General features: G+C 35.6%; 1 protein-coding gene across 1 annotated transcript in view; it reads right to left on the bottom strand.

Annotated features, from left to right (window-relative positions):
- Positions 1 to 679: 679 nt before the first annotated feature.
- The window catches only part of CNTN5 (contactin 5), a 497,758-nt gene continuing 477,878 nt past the window's right edge, over positions 680 to 20,559 (bottom strand). Inside the window, exons 20-23 of the mRNA XM_041729931.1 lie at positions 14,787 to 14,973; positions 14,236 to 14,348; positions 5,683 to 5,851; positions 680 to 1,204 (exon numbers count right to left, since the gene is read on the bottom strand). Coding sequence (XP_041585865.1) covers positions 1,101 to 1,204; positions 5,683 to 5,851; positions 14,236 to 14,348; positions 14,787 to 14,973 — 573 coding nt within the window. The 3' untranslated portion in view covers positions 680 to 1,100. The remainder of the gene's footprint in view (positions 1,205 to 5,682; positions 5,852 to 14,235; positions 14,349 to 14,786; positions 14,974 to 20,559) is intronic.

Raw genomic sequence — 20,559 nt, 5'->3', positions numbered from 1 at the left:
GACTTTATTAATCTATTAAGCAACATCTATTTTGTTGGTAGGTGGGGAAATGGGAAAGCTCTTTCCTGTATTTATTTTGTTCTCAAACTAGCACCCTTGGAAGCGTACCAGTGACTGCAGTTTTTAGTGACCATATATTTTTTTACTTTAATCTTTTGTTATTAAAAATAAACATTTAGGGATCCCTGGGTGGTGCAGCGGTTCGGCGCTTGCCTTTGGCCCAGGGCGCGATCCTGGAGACCCGGGATCGAATCCCACATCGGGCTCCCGGTGCATGGAGCCTGCTTCTCCCTCTGCCTGTGTCTCTGCCTCTCTCTCTCTCTCTCTCTCTCTCTGTGACTATCATAAATAAATAATAATAAAAAAAATTTAAAAATAAACATTTATTATATTTGCAGCTAGATAACAGTAATTAATGAAAAACAATAGCACTTAAATTCACTTGGACTCACTTTTTATTTTCTTTGCACTAATGTAAATGGCTTATTCCCTACCCTAACAGAACTTGCATATAGAATAAGCATATTGACAAATTTTGTTATTTCACTATGCAGTAACACAATATTTTTCAAAAAATTTTTTGTGTATTTATGCTATAATGGATCACACAACTAAAGTATTTTCTCATATCTCTTACTAGTTTGTCAATTGGGATAGTAATCCAAAGGGAAAATGAAAAACAGTAGACTCAGAGTCTTTAGCAAACTTTTCATTCTCAGTTTTGTATTTCCATGTGAAACAGATCTGCTAGAGACCACTTACTTAACAAATGGGTGGCACACACTTATGGTCATCAGTTATAAAATCAAATTCCAACATATTAAAAAAGTAAAGATTACATTTGACAGAAATTACCTTTGCTTGCAAAAAATTCATTACATACAATCTGCATATTTTATTGGAACAAAAACTGCGCTCTCCATTTACAAAACCAAAGAGAAACCTGATGGATAAGTAATATTACCCCCAACCTCCTGTAAGTGCACTGGGTGTAGTCCCAACTTTTTAAAGCTCATCCCAGGGTCCTGGGTCTCCACTTACACTACACTCTATTCATTGCTATTTTCAAGATAAAGCAAAGCAAAGTAAGTCTGCAGTTTTCACCAAGAGGTTGAGGGAATCATCAATGCCAAGAGCAATGTTATTGATAATGAAGATGGAGAGACTGTGTGGAGGGTCGACTGGGCACTAGTGATTTTTCCACCTGTGAAAATAGAGAAGCATTAAATGAAACAATTTTGATTTTGCTTGATCTAGGAAAGAGTTGTTTTTAGATATGTAAGACAAAGGAGTGTAACATGCATTTGTTTCTGATGAGTGTACTTATACAACAAGACATTGCATGAGGCTTCCAAAAACGATATGAAAAGCAAAATTATATATGGAATACTGTGTTAAAAGGCTATATCACCTCTAAACAACACATCTACTCAGGAGATTTAGTGTAATTTTCACCAATCATGCAGTGACTTCTCAAATTCCAGGTATGAATGATAAAATGATTTCTATAGTGTCTACAGGAGAGGGAGCAAGAATAATTAGCAAAAGTTTGTGGCAGTAAGAATTCATAATTCAATTACTTCAGTCAATTTTTGAACTTAATAATAATAAAATTATTTAAGTTACTTATGGGTTCACCACTGATTTGATTGTTTCAGTTGAGCAGGCTTAAATTCTAGATTCTCATACCGAACTTGGCAAAGGAAGGAGGGCCATCTTTCATTACTCTTACCTATGCCCAGGAGAAATTCTTCCTTCTTGGGAACAAAACATTGTATGCAGTTAATGTACTAGAGTAGCTGTTTGATTAAACATGCTGATCTGAACAGATTAGTTTAAGGTAGTTTTGATAGCTCCACATAATTAAGCTCCACACCCTTAGACCTAACTTCCTCAAGCCAGCAGTCTGAAGTATCATCAACATGATCAACATGATCAGTATTTAATGGGTGCTTACTATATGCAATGCACTGTACTGAGCCCTTATACATATCATCTGATTCAATCCTCACAACATTTCTATGCAGTAAATATTGTTGTTATCCCTCTATTGCCAATGAAGGAGCTGAAGCTTAGATAACAGAACTTGCTTAAAGTCATTCATCTGGGATTAGTGGAAACAGATGCTCTTATGATTGGCCTTGATTAAAACTTTAATGATAGATTAATCATAAAATAAATGTACCAACTAATTTTTAAAATCATCCTTCTGTCAAGAAATCTTCTCTGGCCAGAGTTGACCATTAATGGACCTGATTTTGATTTTTATAGAAATAGTGTCCAAATTTTTAATCCAGATGTTTATTTAAGAGCTGAGGGAACATTTGCTTGGTGAAACACACACACACACACACACACACACGCAGCAGCAGCAAATCTTTCCTTCGAAAATTTTTATAGCTAAAGCATGAATAGAACTATTAATCAACACACTGTAGAATGTAACATGTATTTCACCTTGTACAAAGGGGATTATTGTGAAGTGCATGGCCATATGTGAACTATAAGAAAGGCATGATGACAAAGCTTCCCTGGAGTGGTATGTGCATGTAAGCATGCATAAATAAGCATAAATAAAAACTGTGAAAACAACTTTTCTGTTTATTTGAGAGTGGCAGAGTCCTTGTTAAACTGACTAACGTGACACTTTTACATAAACATCTCACTTTCAGAATGCTAGGTAGGGGCTATATCTCAAATTTCACAAAGAATCCACAAAGCAAAAAGATTATTTTGTATAAAAAATCAAAACAAAACACAAACAGCAACAACACTGGAGTAAGCTCTAGTCCCAGTTGCAAAACCAACTAGCTATTAAGTGAGTCCTTGAACTTCTTAGGACTTTTGGTTTTTGGAAAATGATAAGAATTAAACCAATTGTTGGATCTGAGATAGACAATATTATGAATTTTCACTTTATTAAAACTCAGAAAATGGGTTGCCCTAGCCATATTTTTTAAACTAAAACATAAAAGTTGAAATTTGTTTTTCATGGAATAGAAATTACAATACAATGGAAGAATCAATGTTTTTATAAGTACTTTCAAACTTGGGGCTGATATTGTCCAAGTGATATTTTATAATCTGGTTGTCTTAGAGTTGAAAAGAACCTTGGGGAGTCAGAGAATAATAGAATACTCAGGAGTTTGCTAGAAGGATAAAATAAGATAATACATTATATAAAAAACACCGAAGGACCCCTGGGTTGCTCAGTGGTTGAGTGTCTGCCTTTGGTTCAGGGCATGATCCCTGAATGTCTGGATCAAGTCCTACATTGGACCCCCTGCAAGGAGCCTGCTTCTTCCTCTGCCTCTGTCTCTGCCTTCTCTCTGTGTCTCTCATGAATAAATAAATAAAATCTTAAAAAAAAAAAAAAGGAAAACACCTAGTGTAAGGCTAAGAACATGATCAGGGTTCAGTAAATACTCATTGTTATCATTGTTTTTAGAAATTTGAGACTTCTGATGCAAGCAGAGAGTTGTCATCTTTTTCACTTATCAAAAATAATCTTTAGTCTGTCAAGGTGCTGTTGAAAATTTAACACCCACATTTAAACAGTTCATTTGGGGGGATCCCTGGATCCCTGGGTGGCGCAGCGGTTTGGCGCCTGCCTTTGGCCCAGGGCGCGATCCTGGAGACCCGGAATCGAATCCCACATCAGGCTCCCGGTGCATGGAGCCTGCTTCTCCCTCCGCCTGTGTCTCTGCCTCTCTCTCTCTCTCTCTGTGACTATCATAAATAAATAAAAAATTAAAAAAAAAAAACAGTTCATTTGTACTAATCAAAGTATAGACATTATTATGTCTTTTGCTCTTGAAGCTATACCTTTATAAATGAATCATAAAGTGTATTAAGTTTGAGCGTGGCCACAATGTATTTAAATTATTAGGTCTTTTCATCTGAATTTCTGAAAAATGTCAGATTTCCTATGTCTTGTGTTTTTTTAATTATAACTTTTCACTTTGAAATAATTTTAGAAGCACCCAAAAGTTGTAAAAATAGAACAAAGAATTCATCCAGATTCCTTAAATGTTTGTTTCATCATTGCTGCATTGCTATTCTCTATAAATACATACATTTTTTCTGAGCCATTTGAAAGTAAGTTGCAGACATGATGTACATTTACCCTTAAATACTTTAAACTTATTTTAAAAAATATTTTATTTATTTATTCATGAGAATACATAGAGAGGAGAGAGAGAGGTAGAGACACAGGCAGAGGGAGGAGCAGGCTCCATGCTGGGAGCCCGATGTCCCTGGTCTCCAGGATCACGCCCTGGGCTGAAGGCGGCGCTAAACCTCTGAGCCACCTGGGCTGCCCTATCCTTAAATACTTTAATGTATAGTTCCTAAAAATAAGTTTCATATATAGTTACAGTACAATTTTTTTTAAAGAGAGACTTATATGTTATCTAACGTATAGACATTATTCAAATTTTATCAACTGTTCTAACAATATCCTGTATTTTTATGTAAGAATTTACTTATCTCATCGATATTTTTAGGTAAGAATTTATTTATCACATATTATGTCAATAGCTTTTCCTCAACGTTTCAGTCTAATTATTTTCTTCTTTGTATTTCCCTTCTATCTCACTTTGTGGCATCAAAAAAAATCATATGCAATGCTTTTGGTTTTAATCCAAATTGATGAATGAATATGTTGAATACAGCAAAGCCACATGCAGAGTCCTACAAGATGTCACTGGATACTTTCCTTTAGGCTGACAATTCTGCTTGACAATGATTACTCAATAAATAATGTTCATAATTACCCAGAATTAAATGCACATTAAATATTTTTTATTCAAGGGTTTTAGGGAAAATTGCCTAATATCTTCTTAATGAGAGATTTGCATACTTTAATAAATCTTTGGTTTCCTTTTCTTGTTACCTCAGTGGAATGGTTGCTCATTTCTTTTTAAAAATATTTTATTTAGGGATCCCTGGGTGGCGCAGCGGTTTGGCGCCTGCCTTTGGCCCAAGGCGCGATCCTGGAGACCCAGGATCGAATCCCACATCGGGCTCCTGGTGCATGGAGCCTGCTTCTCCCTCTGCCTGTGTCTCTGCCTCTCTCTCTCTCTCTCTCTCTCTGTGACTATCATAAGTAAATAAAAATTTAAAAAAAGATTTAAAATATTTTATTTATTCATGAGAGACACACAAAGAGAAGCAGAGACATAAGCAGAGGGAGAAGCAGGCTCCATGGAGGGAGCCCAATGTGGGACTTGATTCAGGGACTTCAGGATCATGCCCTGGGCCAAAGGCAGGCGCTAAACCGCTGAGCCACCTAGGCGTCCCTGGTTGCTCATTTCTAAATTTGTAAAATTTCTCTTCCTTTAATCCCATTCTGGTTAATAATTATGGTAGTGGTGAAGATATGTGGCCCTGGAGACAAGCATACTTGGGTCTAAATCTTGGTTCTTCAACTTAGTATGATCTTAGGCAAGTTACTTAAATTTTCCCTAAAATATGAACAATATCTCTTTCATACGATTATTACTAAGACTAAATAAAATGATGTAAAAGACTTATGACCAATAAGACTTATGATCATGCCTAAACATAGTAAGGACTTCCAAAGTTTTCAACCATGCAATCCATCATATTAATTTTGGTGAGGTTTACACCATTTAACATTTTTAGTGGTCATCAGATTAAGCCTATTATGCCAAAACTTACCTGAATAGGATGGTACTCTGATTTGGGAACTAGCTGTCCCATCCCCTCCTTCACTGTATGCTCGAACTTCAATAACATAGACTCCAGCATCGGGGAGTGGTACTATTGCTTGAGGTTTCTGTGTTTCAATAACTTGACTGTTGCTGTGCCCCTCTTGTCTATAAAAAACCTGGAAATAATAACAGAGGTTTAAACATTTGATATTCAGCTGAGGATTCCAAATGTTTATTGACTGACTACTATATGTCACATTTTGAGCTAAGGGAGTTTACAGCTTTGAAAGATATGTAATCAAATGTATGTGCTATATGCAGCAATGGAGTGTGCATAAGGTACTTGGAAATACTGAAGAGAGTTTAATTCTCTGTGCATTAGAAATGGCTTTTCAAAGGAAGTGATGTTTGAGCTAAGTATCTGAAGATGAGTAGAGTTCACCAGTTAGAGAAAGGGATGTGAATTCTAGGAAAAGATAAGAGAAAATGAAAAAAATACACCTAGGCAATAAGGAACTATAGCATGAGGGTATGGCATAAACAGAAGACATACGAGGATAGTGATACGAGACTGGAGCAGTAGGTAGTGAGGAAGCATATCACTAAAAGTCTTTTAATCTTGCTTAGTGAAATGAATAGTATTATGAGGGAGTACTCATAGCTCTCATCTTCAAATTCAAAGGACGAAAAGATAATTTGTTAAATATATCAACAATAAATCTTTAACAATGTAGAAAATTGCTAAAAAATTAAAATTTTAGTGTTTTTATTTACTTCTCTGGTTGTTTGCTTTTCTGTGAAGTGGCATTTGGAAACTTTGGGTGCTAAAGTTAAGGCCTTTTGACACTTGTCCATGGTACTAGAATGGAACATGTATCACAGCAAATGATTTCAGAATTATAAATTAGGGCATAAAATTATCCTATTTTATATATCAGAAAGTAAAGATCATAGAAATTATGCAATTTATACAAGACCATGTGGCTAGTTAGGGAAGAAATTGCCTTAGAAGTTTAGTATTTTGATTTAAGTTCAGAGCTGCTTCAGAACTATATTAATTGTTTCTACTTACAGATTTGGATTCAAAATAATCTCCTACAAACAAAATAAACTGCAATCGCCGTATTTCTTTCTGGGCAAATTTGGTCCCACTATAAGACCTGGTACATAGTAAACTTAGAAGAGAAAGCTCTTTCATTGCCATTATTGTTTATTGTCAATGGTCAGTATTTCAATTGCATCATAAATAATGGACTGCCTTAGAAAGCTAGATAAAAATTTGTAATTTTTCTTATAAAAATGTGTTTTGAGCTTGAACTAACTTACACAGAGGGGGGAAAAAAACCTTTGGTAGAACAATATTGTCATATATTGAAGCTTTCCTGTACTTGATCCTTCCTTTTGCATTCTGGTAATGAATGGTCCCTCCATTTCGCTTCCTTTATCTTTCACAGATTTAAATTTACTTCAGGGTCTCAGGAGAGAAGTAACTTCTCTCTGAAAGTATTTAGCATATGTAATAATTGTATGTACTAAAATACTCATAGGGAAGGAAGCCATAGCCTCAATGTAGTTGCAAATTGATAAGAGTATCATCAAATATTTATCGGGCATATCATGTGGGCCAGGCACAGTGCTATATATTGAAGACTCGTAACAGAAAAGACCACATGGTTTCTGCTCTCATGGCACTTACAGTATAATAGTGAGACAGATACCAATGCATTGAAGTGTGATATATATTGCAATAGAAAATGTATTTGGTGATATAGCAATGCACAAAGTGGTACTTTGTCAAGATTTGGGGAATCAAAAACATTTCTTAGAGCACGCCCATAGCAGGTTCTTTCAGCTTAAAAAAATAACAATTATATCAGAATTTATGCTTCTCATCTTGACTATAGCAGTATAATGAATTAGAATTCTGATCATCCATATGAGGTAATTAGAAAGTAAATTTTTATGGCAATGGGAAAGTATGTAAATTGGTGAGGATTGGCAGGGGAGTGACTATTTTAGAGGACATAGTTATTATGGTTCAATAAATTACAACTCTTATGACAAAGAAAAATGCAGTTAGTAATGCATATCTAATGTTGCTGTAAAATCCAGAGATGAAGAAAAATTTGTGGATCAGTTGAGATTTAGAAACAAAAAGTAAAAGCAGGAATAATATCAGTCAATGGTAGCAAAAGGAGTTTGAGATTAAATGTGGCTTTTACCAGTATATCCAGGGAGATGTGATGCTATGAGTCAGTAAGTAGGTATACTCAGTGAAAACATATATTAAATTAATGGTTAGTCTTAGGTGCTTGAGAGAATCTCAGCTTATTTTAAAATCCTGATTTAGCAAAACAAATGACAATGAGAAATATGAGAAGGTTAAGGAGTTATCAAGACATGTCAAAAATAGTTATTGACAATAAGGAGTCCAAGGAGTACTTTCAGAATTTGGACATTTACAGAATGGCAGTTGTGATGACAGCTATCTTTCAGCATAAAGGAAATTGTATTTTCAAATTTATTCTCAAATTCTACTTAACAAGCTGGGAGGGGTGAATTATCTAAAGAAGTGATTCTGAACAAAAACTAATGTGGTACTGCTATTCTGAAACACATAATCTGGAAATGGTTAGTCTATATGTCTGATGGTGACACAATAATGTTGTGAGTAGGCTTAAAGATAAAGCAGTAAATTTTTACTGGTTTTACCCAAAAGTACCCTTGAGAAAACTGTATCCTATTAAACGGGAGGCCTGTTCAGCAGCTGAGCATCTTGGGAATAGTCAAGGGGACAGGTGCTCTTCATTACAGAGGATGAGGAATCTGAAGTCCCAGGGGCAATGGGAGGGTGCGGAGAAGTCAGCAAGATGATAGTAGCAGGATGAAGCGAAGTCGGAGGGCCACAAGCAGCAGTGAGAGACCACTGATTGGACGACGGCCTAAAGCACTTTTAAGAACGAGACTTCCTATGGGCAAGGGAACTGGCACTGTTCAGATATTGGTTTGTATGGTATGCTTTTCACTCGACCCACTGCTGCCAACATTTCTATCAAGTCTACTTTCTAAATATATATATATTTGATGTTATATAAGCCATTTCTGTTTTATTTTAAAAATATTTTATTATAAAAAACTTCAAGCATAATCACATGTAAGAGGATAGTATAAGCCATTATATAGGAGTCTTTTTAATTTGTGGGTATCACAAGAAAGAGACTGAATCCCATATGTGGAGTGAGTATCAGATGAAGGACCAGCTTCAAGATACAGGAAGTCAGTGAGACTAGAATGGACAAAGACTAAATGTCTCCCTAGAGAAGTTGGATAAATATAGAGGTGGTCTTCAGAATACTGTAGGATGTGGAATCAAATATCAATCCAAGTGTACATGCGTCTCAAGAGTCTGGAAGGCCCTGATATTTAAGTTGAATAAATAAAGACTTCTGTCTATATTGATGGAACACATAATAACCAGTAAACTCTGAGCCTGATATTTCCCTACTCTGCCTGGCTCTGTAAATAGGCAGAAAGTAGACGTGAGGGGGGAGGAAACATAGAGAAAGGGTTATATATCTAGGAAACGATACTGTCTAGATGTAGCCTAGAAAACATTTCTTTGGTATGTAGCCTGAGGTCCTTGTCCCAAATTCCTTCTGACTGCTTTGTTTTGTTTTGTTTTCGGAATAGACAGAAGTTTCTCTTAGTGAGGAATGGGATGTTTGCACAAGTGTCCACTAACTATAGCTCCTGGGCATTTAATATTCATTTTCCCTTTCACTTGGGCTTAAATCTATATGGGAATAAGATGAAGATAAGATGGTTGTTTTACTTTATTATATTGGTAAACTTCTTTCATAGTATAAGGAAAACATTCCTCCATTCTCAAGATTATTAAAGAGAATTATGGCTGAATATGCTTTATTCCACAGCTTTGTTATTGGTATTCCTTTAGGAAAGCCAGCAGTAGATGTGCCAAAATTAGTTAAAGATGCTAGATACAGACCCCACACGAGAGGAATTATAAAAATTACATTTTCTTCATTAAAAGTGTTTATTCGGGAAAAAACCATTAAATTAGAAAAAATTTATTTGAAATTTTTGCTCCATTTTCACAATCACTTATAAATTATATATTAATAATAAAGGTGGCTGTTTTCAACTTGGGAAATGTAAGAAAAAAGGCATAGTAGTGAACTGAAGAAGTTATAAATACACTAAGTAAACTCCCAAATTAGATTTAACTTTTAAAATGGGGAGTTATTCTATTTGAGTGAGAATAGTTTGTAGCCATATCTTCACAAGACAGTCTTTTCCTAATATTATTCTGGTTTTTCAAGCTTCTATTTCTCTTACTTTATAATGAAAGCTGTGATATCTTGAAATTATTGCTATCAAATATGGACTTGCTAAAATCTCAAGATGCTTAAGATCTCTTGGATGATCTCAAAAAGCAGTAAGAAATTTCACAACTAGGTAATAGTTAACATTTATGAATGGATTTCATTTTAATGTGTCTTCTCTGACACAGCCATATATGGCTTGATTCCATCCTTCTTCCACTGTATTCTTGGTCATTTTTGAGGTCCCTGATTTATGATGAAGAGACCTGTTTATCTTCTTAACACGTTGCACATAATTTCTCATCATATCTTTCTCTGTTAACATCTTGTTTTTATATATGTTGATACTTCAATCTCTGAAATAAGTAAAGAAGTAAGATCCATACTTCTTAGAAAATGGATTGATTGAATGTCAAATTCCACTGTTTTATTATCATTACTTTATTATGCTCTTTTTGAAGTTTATTTTTAAAGAATGAGTTCAATTCTGTATTTAGTATCCTAAGTATAAGAAAAAAATTGAGTGTATTATTTATGGATCAGGTCTGGAGAACAAATCTATTTTTCCTCCATATTTGTCACTTTTCAATCATTTTCACATTCTGGAAAACTTCTAGATGAAGAGTTTTCTGAATTCATCTACTTTGGACTTAATACAAAAGGTGGAATACACAGTCCTTGCACTTTAAACCTCAGGTATGGACTCAAAGTTTCCCAGCCTCAAACCTAGACACCATGTTCATTTCTACTGATCTCTTTTGCTTTTAAAAGTAAAGTAACTTGGCAAAGACAAAGAGTAAAAATAAATTTACTTCTCTTTTTGATATTACAATTAATTGTGGAAGCTTTCTTGTACTGTTTAGCAGGAAGTCCTCTACCTCAAATTACCTCATGGATGGAGAAAGAGTATGCTGAGTTGTTCCTATTTTTGTTAATCTTTTGTGACTGCTCTGTGTCATTGTGCCTACGATGTATGTGTATATATGTATATGTGTGTATGTATGCTATATATGCTGGTATTCTTGATTCAATGATTAGGTTACTCTTGGTCTGGTAGTAATTTAGGGGCTGTGGTAGAACTTAAAGAGGTCATGCTCAGCCGAGGCTGAGTTCACTCCATACTTGTGTGAACCTCCAGCCAGATGGTACAGCTCTTTATATGCAGTGTAGATCCTTGCCTACGCTGGAGGAGTTTTCCTCAAAGTCATGCTAAGAAAAGGGGGCTACAAGTTTGTGTTCTCTGGGTTATATCTCTGTAGTTTAAATTTGCAGCTACGGGGATCCCTGGCTGGCTCAGTTGTTTGCCGCCTGCCCTCGGCCCAGGGTGTGACCCTGGGGTCCCAGGACCCAGTCCCACATAGGGCTCCCTGCCTGGAGCCTACTTCTCCCTCTGCCTCTCCCTCTGCCTGTGTCTCTGCCTCTCTCTCTGTGTGTATCTCTCATGAATAAATAAATAAAATCTTTAAAAAATATTGCAGCTATTGTTTCTAATCACATTCACAGTCACTGTACCTGTGTTAGCAGGAGCTTTCATCCTTAGCCACCTGCTTTGTGAAAATCAGACTTGCCCAGTAGAATCTAGGCTCTGCATTAAGCTTCAGTCATTAATCTGCCTAAAGTCCTCTTTCTCTCAGGCCCTTTGTGACATTTCTGCCAATAGGACTCTCACTGAGGATTATCCTGTCCATCAGATGTCTAATACGATTTAGTTGTAGGGATGCCTGGGTGGCTCAGCGGTTGAGCGCCTGCCTTTGGCCCAAGGCGTGGTCCTGGAGTTCCCGGATCGAGTCCCACATCCGACTCCCTGCATGGAGCATGCCTCTCCCTCTGCCTATGTCTCTGCCTCTGTGTGTGTGTGTGTTTCATGAAAAAAGACATAAAATCTTTAGGAAAAAAAAAAAAAGATTTAGTTGCGAAAGAACAGGCTTTGAGGTCTCACTCCATTTGTTATCAGCAGATTCCTTTTTTAGGAATGAACTCTTTCTTCTCCAGGACATAAGAAAGTATAACCATTTCAAGGAAATAAAAGAAAAAAGTCCTCTATCAATGTGTACCTACTTGTTATTAACAAGTATAGTTTTAGTTGTATAAACAACTAAAATGGAAAATGCTAATGATTCTTCCGCCAGCAAGAAGGTATTCCATGGTTAACCTGTGCCGTCTTCTTTAAGACAGAGCTGGCATGCAACTTTCAAAGATAAGTTCCTTTTGTTAAAATTTCACCTAATCAGATATCCTTTTCCCAAAACAATTAGAATAAATAGTAGCTATTTTGAAATGAGCACTTTCTATACGCTAACAGCTATATGCTATTTTACATAAGTTATCTTAATCCTTAAAATAATCTTGTATGATAGATATTATTTTATTGTTATTTGTGCCATTTTGAAATTAAGAAAATGAGACGCAGAAAGATTAAGCAACTTGCTCAGAGTTACATAACTAGGATTTGAATGAAAGTCTGATTCAGAAGCTAGTGCTCTTTTCCAGCTACACCTAACAAATGGGAAGATCATACTGGAAGCACACATCTGATAATACACACATATGAGTAATTGCATGATATACTTCCAGCTGGGTTAAATTAGTTAATTTATTCATCCATTCTAGAAGCATTGGGGATAAAGTGATGAGAAAGAGTTTTTGCCTTCAATTATATATATAATCTAGTTGGGGAAACAGCCGCATATAAAGAGGAAGAACTGTGACAGAGATAGATGGGGTAATTGTGAGCAAAAGAAGGATCACCTTGCCTGGGAACCCTATGTTCAACCTCACATATTCTTCAAGTATTAGTACCTGAGAGGTGCCTTATGCTTATTGGTTCTGACATATGCTTTCATGTCACTTTTCCTTGTTTTCTACCTTGCCTCTCTAGTTGGGGAGTTTGCTTACCATATCTAATGATGTTAGGTTGGCTCTCGGAAGGTCTATCACCATTTCTGACCATACTGCTATCTCTAATTATTGAGGGTTTATTTGCCTTAGAGGAAAGTTGTAAAGACATGGTTATTTGGGGTAAGAGTATAGGAAGAGCACTAAGAGAAGGGTATGAAAAATGGCTCACCTGCCCTCCCTCGAAAGATCATATTCAATATCTCTGAGGATTAGAACAGATTTCAATAGTGTATGTTTGAGTAATGAGGGTGTCTGCCAACCATGCTAATTAGAGTCTGTAAGTAATAACATAATTTGTGTCTTAAAATATGATTAATGGGAATTATTTACCTTAAAAATATATTTCATTTATTACTTCTTCAGTTTTTAGCTTCACAATTTTAGCACTTTATGTACAAAATACTGTTGCCATTTCTGATAATTGAAAAACCACATAAATGATGATTTTCAGTCTAAATATTACTAAAATGCTTAAAATTTCTGATATAAATAATATTCAACATATGGTTCTGTATGAAGTTTAAGACAATAATGGAACCTGATGAAAAATAATTGAAATTCAACCAAATCCATACATAGGCCACATATATTTAAAAATTAGAGATAAAGTTGTCTTTCTTTTTTTTAAAAAAAATATGTATTTATTCATGAGAGACACAGAGGCAGAGACATAGGCAGGGGAGAGAAGCAGGCTCCCTGCAGGGAGCCGGATATGGGATCATGCCCTGAGCTGAAAGGCAGATGCTTAACCGCTGAGCTACCCAGGCATCCCAATAAAGTTGTTTTTCAAAAACAAACCAAATGCTTTCATACTTCCAGCTCTCTTGCTGGCACATTTCAGGATGACTGTATGTGAAGGGCTGTGCCTATTTTGTAGCTTGCTGTCTCTCCATGGACTTAACCCAGTGTACGGGCCCTAGCATTTCTTCTTCTTTTACTAATAGTCTTTACACTCATATGAAGTCATCTAGTCTTTGTCATCTGCCAGAAAAAGTTTGTCTTCTGGGAGGGGATGCCAGGACTCTCTGCATAAGCTCTGCTTGTCCTGACACTGGTTCAGAGAGCCAACTTCATCCTGTGTTCAAATTGTTACTGCTTTCCCCACTCATTCCCTTTCCATGCTTTGCACAGTTAAACCTGTTTTTGACTGCCTTGGCTTCCCCATTACAGGGAGGCTTTCTTCTAAGTTTTAGGTAGAAGATGATTGGGGGAAAAACAGGTACACTAATGGCTTTTTTATGCCCTATTAATTGTACATCCTCATAATAGCAGTTTTCAAGGTGACTATCTATACAAAAGAGTGAAGAAACTATACTGACCTTGTAGCCCATGACATCAGATTCATTGGTTAATGGTCTGACTGGTTCCCAGCCCAGAGAAAGCTGGGAGCCTTGCTGTTCCCACCGGAGGTTGCTGGGTGCTTGACTAGGGGCTGCAAAATAAAAAGTGAAAGTGAACTGACAAAGAGTCTTGATTACATTTCTTCACTTAAATCTTTGTATTTCAGTGTTTTCTTGTGGTTGGTGGTTGGTGGCACCATAGGCTTCTTTCCAGCCGGAATCAGATAAGGAGTGTTTTTGCTCCAGTGTCATTTTAATAGCTCATCTACTGAGCTTTTGAACCAGAATTCTTTTATCTTTCTTCTGTGTCGAAATCACTTGGCCTTGTTTCACAGGAAGATAACTTTTATCTGTTGTGAATGCAAAATTTTCTGAGCTAGTTTTGGAATTCAGATCTAAGCATTCAAGCAAGACTGTGAATCAAAACCCCCCTTCAACTCTCCTTATATTATGTACCTCACATGACTTTCAAACATCTTAAAAGATGTTTCCCTTTTGTCTGAAACAAACAAAAAGCCCAGGTCACTTACGAGATTTCTTGGTGGTTGCATGCACTTCACTGCTAGGTGGCCCATATCCAGCTCCATTATAAGCTCTCACTGTGAAGTGATACAAAGTATTTCCTTCTAATCCTGTCAGAATGACAGATGACTCATTCGCTCTAGTTTTGACTGTTTCTGCTGCATCTTCTTGTTCCATGTCTTTCCAATAACCAACCTGTCAACAAATTATTAAATGACAGATTAATTTTGAAGTTTCTTCTATACTTGTGATTGTTCGATGTTTTCCTAAAGCCCTAAGAAATCACTCTTTTATTATTCAATTAACAGGTACTACTAATGAGGCAAAAATCAGTCTTAGTCACTGCCTGATTTGCATCTGTGTGCGTCATAGCAGTACTCAGCAGAGCAACAAAAGGTGCTCCCTTCTAACCTGGTAGCATGAGGTGCTTGGAAAGAGCCAAAAATATATCCTGACATTAATGAAGGATCATTCAAAGAAATTGAGGCACTCTTTTCTCATTGGTTGTCAGAGCCTTTTACCTTTCAAAGCCATGGAGCTTTGAATGCATTATGTGAGAAAGAGACATGAATAATATTTCCTTCTGGGCCCTCATAAAGGTGAATAACACAAGCTATACGGGTTTAATAGAGAAGCCATACCTGGGAGTGCTCTAAATGTAGACATATCACATGGCTAGGATATGGGAGGGAGACAGAAAGGAACTTTTCTATCAAAGCACAATTTATGCATTGAGATGATTTTTCCTGATTATAAGCTCATGGTAGCTGCTCCTATCCCAAATTTGAACGCTTTGTAAATTTAAATAATTGTCTTTGTATACCTAAAGTTTAACACTATGTCCGACATTAGAATGTTACTATATTTAAGTGAATAAAGAGTAGTTTTTATTCTTCTACTTACTTATTGTAGTAAAAACAATGGAACATTGTCTCCTCCTCCCCCCAATGAATTACTTGGTGAAAGAAGTAGATCACTTTCATCCTTCTTCAAGTACTTTGTCTACAGTAGAAGCTAGAAAGCCAAACACCACATTTTCCAGAGGCTTTCACCTAAGGTTGCTGCTATACATTGTGGGCAGTGAGGGGTTTTTGTTTTTTATTAAAATATTCTTAGTCTTAGGCATGACTGCCATTTCCAGCATAGCCATAAGAAGTCAGTCTGTTAATTTTACTGGAATTAAAATAAAAAGCTTATCTAAAAGGAATTAAAAAATAAAACCTGCAGAAAAATCTAGAAAAAAAAATCCACACATTCTTTTTTTGGTATTTTTTTTTTAAAAGAGTTGTTACTTTTACAGTGAAATGGATTATTTGCCCCCCTCATTTTTTCCCCTGATGCGAAAGAAGAAAAACAAAAACAAAAACAAAATATTTGGAGTTTAACATTGTGCTTCTTTGATGCTTCTTAAATCAGAGTTGAGGTAATAACAGTAGTCAGAAGTCACACACACCTTGAGGTTGAGACTTCCTCATTCAATTTTTTTCTCCAATGATTCAATTTCCATCCTGATGATATATTTAAACAACCCATACACTTTGAACTCTATATGAAATCACTTGAAATTAGGTTAAAAACATTAAAAAATATATAAATATCTAAAACTGGAAGCATAGATAACCTACTATTTTATCACAGATAATTGTGTCTGTGTATCTCTTCTTTTATTTTCATTACATATATTTAATATAATTATGTACCTATAATTTATGTCCTACTTTTATTCTCTAACATTATAGTTACATATAAATATTTTCTCATTTTTCAAAGTAATATTCTATTATATGTCGGTATATCAAATATTATTTAACCAGCGTCCTATTGTGGAACATTTGGGTATTTTCCAACTGATGCTTTTTTAATTAAAATGTTGCCATAAATATCTTCACCTGTATTGTTTTCTACATATTGGATTAGTTCTCCGGGATAGAACACCACACAGAAGATTATGGGGTCTAAAATGACAAAAACTGTTAGGCTTTTTGTTATAAAAAAATGTCACATTAGTTTTCAAATAGTTTGTACAAATTTTCATTTCCAAAAATAGTTTATGAGTTTAGGATATATCAAACTATTGCAAACTCTAGGTCGATCATGGGTTGGGAGCCAGAAAGCCTATATTTGAAACTTACTTTTTTTTTTAATCTGTAAGCTGTATATAACTGAACAAATTACTTAACCACTGAATTTCTATATCCTTGTTTATAAAATAGGCAAAATGCTACTTACCTCAGTTTTATGAATCATTTTTAAACTACTTGAATTATCACTAAACTACTAATTATCACTAAACTACTTGAATTATTTTTTATTAATGTTTTAATATTTCTGATTATTGTTATTTGTAAATCAATTAGTATCTTGGTTTTGATATCCTTCATATTGTTTTGATTGTCCAATTTTGTCTCTTAAAAACTTTATTTAAATTTATAATGACATATGATATGATTAGTGGCAGACAGGAAGCATGACTTGAGTTAGCTAATATCTGTAAGATATTGAGATAAGAGTATAGATTTGAACCTAAATTTACAGGATGGCTCTTCTTATTAAATATCCATTTTTTTCCCAAAGTTGATCCTCCAGGATAATTATAATTATCACTATGCATATAGTATAGTTGATTTTCTGGTGTGATGGTTCTAGGATATTCATGTCACGCACAACCTAAGTCTTTTACATGAAATTGCAGGATCTGAAAACCATTTTTGCCATTTGCAGTAGATGGTTAGTGGTTGAGTTGTGAACTTTTTCCTACTTCTCAGTTTTCAAATAGTTTTATATATATATATATATATATATATATATATATATATATATATATATAATCAGTGAAGGAGTCTCCCTAATATTTTATCTTCTCTGGATTTTCGCTACCTGTTAGATTTTAAAAAATACAGCTTTTTTCTTAGTTTCTGCAGTCACTTATTTCTACATCTTTAACTACACTCAGTGATCACTGTTCATTCAATATTGTAGTCCTTGAATTTAATAAATGTAGTGAGGGAGGTGGTAAGTGTGTGGGGATAGGAGTATGTGGGAATTCTCTTTATATTCTGCTCAAATTTGCTGTAGACCTAAAACTGCTTTTAAAAAAAAGTTTATTGATTAAAAAAAATAATAGTTAAAATCGCCATTGAATGAATAACCACACAAATGTAATATTGTGGTTCTGACAAGCTACCTGTTAGAGATGTATGATATGAACTAGGTCTCAGTAGAGAGAGGCTAGTCAGGGAAGGCTTTACTAAGAGAGGTAGTTGAGCATTGGTAGAATGAAGGGTAGGAGTTAAGCAGGCAAAGAGGGAGGGGAGGCAGAGGAATAGTGTGTGCAGTCTGGAGAGGAGAACAATTTATCTATAGGGCTGAAAAAAGTCCGGCTAGGCTGATGTGGAAGTTGAGGGTAACTGTGGTTTATTTTAGTCTAAGAGACAAAGGATGGGGCTATATCTTGGGGCTTTTCTGTGTTTAGGAGTTAAGAACAGGGGCAACTGGGTGGCTAGTGGATGAGTGTCTGCCTTTGGCTAAGGTCATGATCCTCGGTCTTGAGATCCAGTCCTGCATCAGGGTCCCCGTAGGGAGCCTGCTTCTCCCTCTGCCTATGTCTCTGCCTCTCTCTCTCTCTCTGTGTGTCTCTCATGAATAAATAAATAAATAAAATCTTTTAAAAAAGAAGTTAGGAACAATGATAACACATTGAAGGATTTTAAGCAGGGATGAAGGTGGGAGTTCGACATGATCAAATTTGTTTTTTGAAAATATACACTCAGCAGTCCAAAGTTTGTTCTTTTGCTGTTGTTTTTATTGTTTTTTTTTAAACGTACATAAGTCAGATTTTTCCCTTGTTAAAAACCTTCCATATTGCACTTAGAATAAATTCCAAACTCCTTATCATGGTTTCCAAGGCCCTACCTGATAAGGTCTCCATGTCCTTCTCCAACCTCATTTTACATCTTCAGACATTCACTCACATTCCTAATTGAATTTCTGGTGCCATCTCCCGGGAAGTTCTTTCACAGATCTTTTTCTCTAAATGGCTCTCTTGGGATCCCTGGGTGGCGCAGCGGTTTGGCACCTGCCTTTGGCCCAGGGCGTAATCCTGGAGACCCGGGATGGAGTCCCACATCGGGCTCCCAGTGCATGGAGCCTGCTTCTCCCTCTGCCTGTGTCTCTGCCTCTCTCTCTCTCTCTCTCTCTGTGACTATCATAAATAAATAAAAATTAAAAAAAATTTATAAATGGCTCTCTTTTCACCAATGGTTCAGTTTACCTGAGAAGTCTCCCTTGACCACTTCTCTAAAGAAACCATCTCTCTTTTATGTCATTCTGAGTTTTGTTATTATCACTTGTAATCATGACACTATATGAAACTATCGTAATTTATCTGCTTGTTTACTTTATTTGGCAATGGTTGCAGTATGGAGAGGAGATTGGAAAGGGGCTAGAGTAGATGCAGGAGAGCAGTTAGAAGATGTTGCCAGAGACTGGGTAGGGAATGAAGATAGCTTGAACTAGGGTTACGGTGATTAGTTATGGGCACTTCAAAGAGAGAGTTGGTAAGACTATAATATTTCCTGAAACTCTGTGGTATATATTTTGGTTATTTTGATTTGGGACTGTTTGTTTACTTTGGATTTTTTTTCTTTGTTGTTGTTACTGCTTTTGCTCTATATCAATCTTTGCTCTATATCAATCAATCTTCTTGACAGGTTACCTATTGCTTATGGACCAAATTTCTCTTGTCCTTCACATCTGCCATTTTCTCTTGCACCTTAAATTTCCTTATTAATTAAGTTTTCATTTTGGGGTTACTTCTCAAGTTTGTACTCTGAAGCACTAGTTCGAATATTTAGTAGTATCAAACTTGCATTTTATTGCTTCTAATGAATATTTTAATTTAATTACTTTTTGTTTTGTACATTCTCTTCATATTCTGGATAGCTCTTTAAATACATAAGAAATGTTCTCCTTTTTCTTATCACTATCTAGAATAATATGTTTTAATTTTTTCTTCTGATTTACAAGAAAATTTTTGATATGGAAAGGAATTCATACTGAGCCTTATCATTTGTTTTTTTCTTTCAGAGAATTTTATTCTGTTTAATCATCCTTGGATGATTAGGATAATCCTAACTGATCTTTAATGGTGTTCTAAAAGGGTGTTAAAGTTTGTTTGAATGGGAAGACATCACTCTCTAAACAGTATGCATATTCCAGACCATTGGCCTATGCTGTGCAGGTAGATGCTAGATTATCGGTTGTTAGTACAAACCTCCATTCATATTCTCCAAGCAACGCACATAAATCTACTCAGGCCTGATCTGAGAGACAAAGCTTCAAGTGAGTGACTGTAGTTTGTTTCACTGAAGAAAAGGATAAAAGGGAAGGAGGCCAGAGGCTATTTCATTGCTTACTTGAACCCAGAAAATGGAATTTTGAGGCTGGGTCATTGCACAAAGATGAAAGTAAAGAAAAAACTAGAAAATGCTGCTAATAATTTTGTTTTATATCCCTATTGCAATTGCAGTAAGGGTTTTCTCTTCTCTTATGGTTTCATGCTTACTTTAAGAGAAATCAAGAAAAGCTAGTTTTATGTGCTTCTACTCAATTCACTGCCGTTCTTAAATTTAAAAGTTGTAACTAATGTACACTGAGGATTAGGAGGTAGACATTTCATTTCGAGCCTGCTTTCTCTAGTAATTCCTCACCTTCAGATAAACTTTGAAACACTATGACATTTTCCCTAATAATGCTTAACTTGCCTTTTATATTCCTCTTTTC

This window comes from Vulpes lagopus, chromosome 15 (assembly GCF_018345385.1).
Source record: "Vulpes lagopus strain Blue_001 chromosome 15, ASM1834538v1, whole genome shotgun sequence".
In the NCBI taxonomy this organism is placed as follows: Eukaryota; Metazoa; Chordata; class Mammalia; order Carnivora; family Canidae; genus Vulpes; species Vulpes lagopus.
This window is presented reverse-complemented; position numbering and strand designations above follow the sequence as displayed.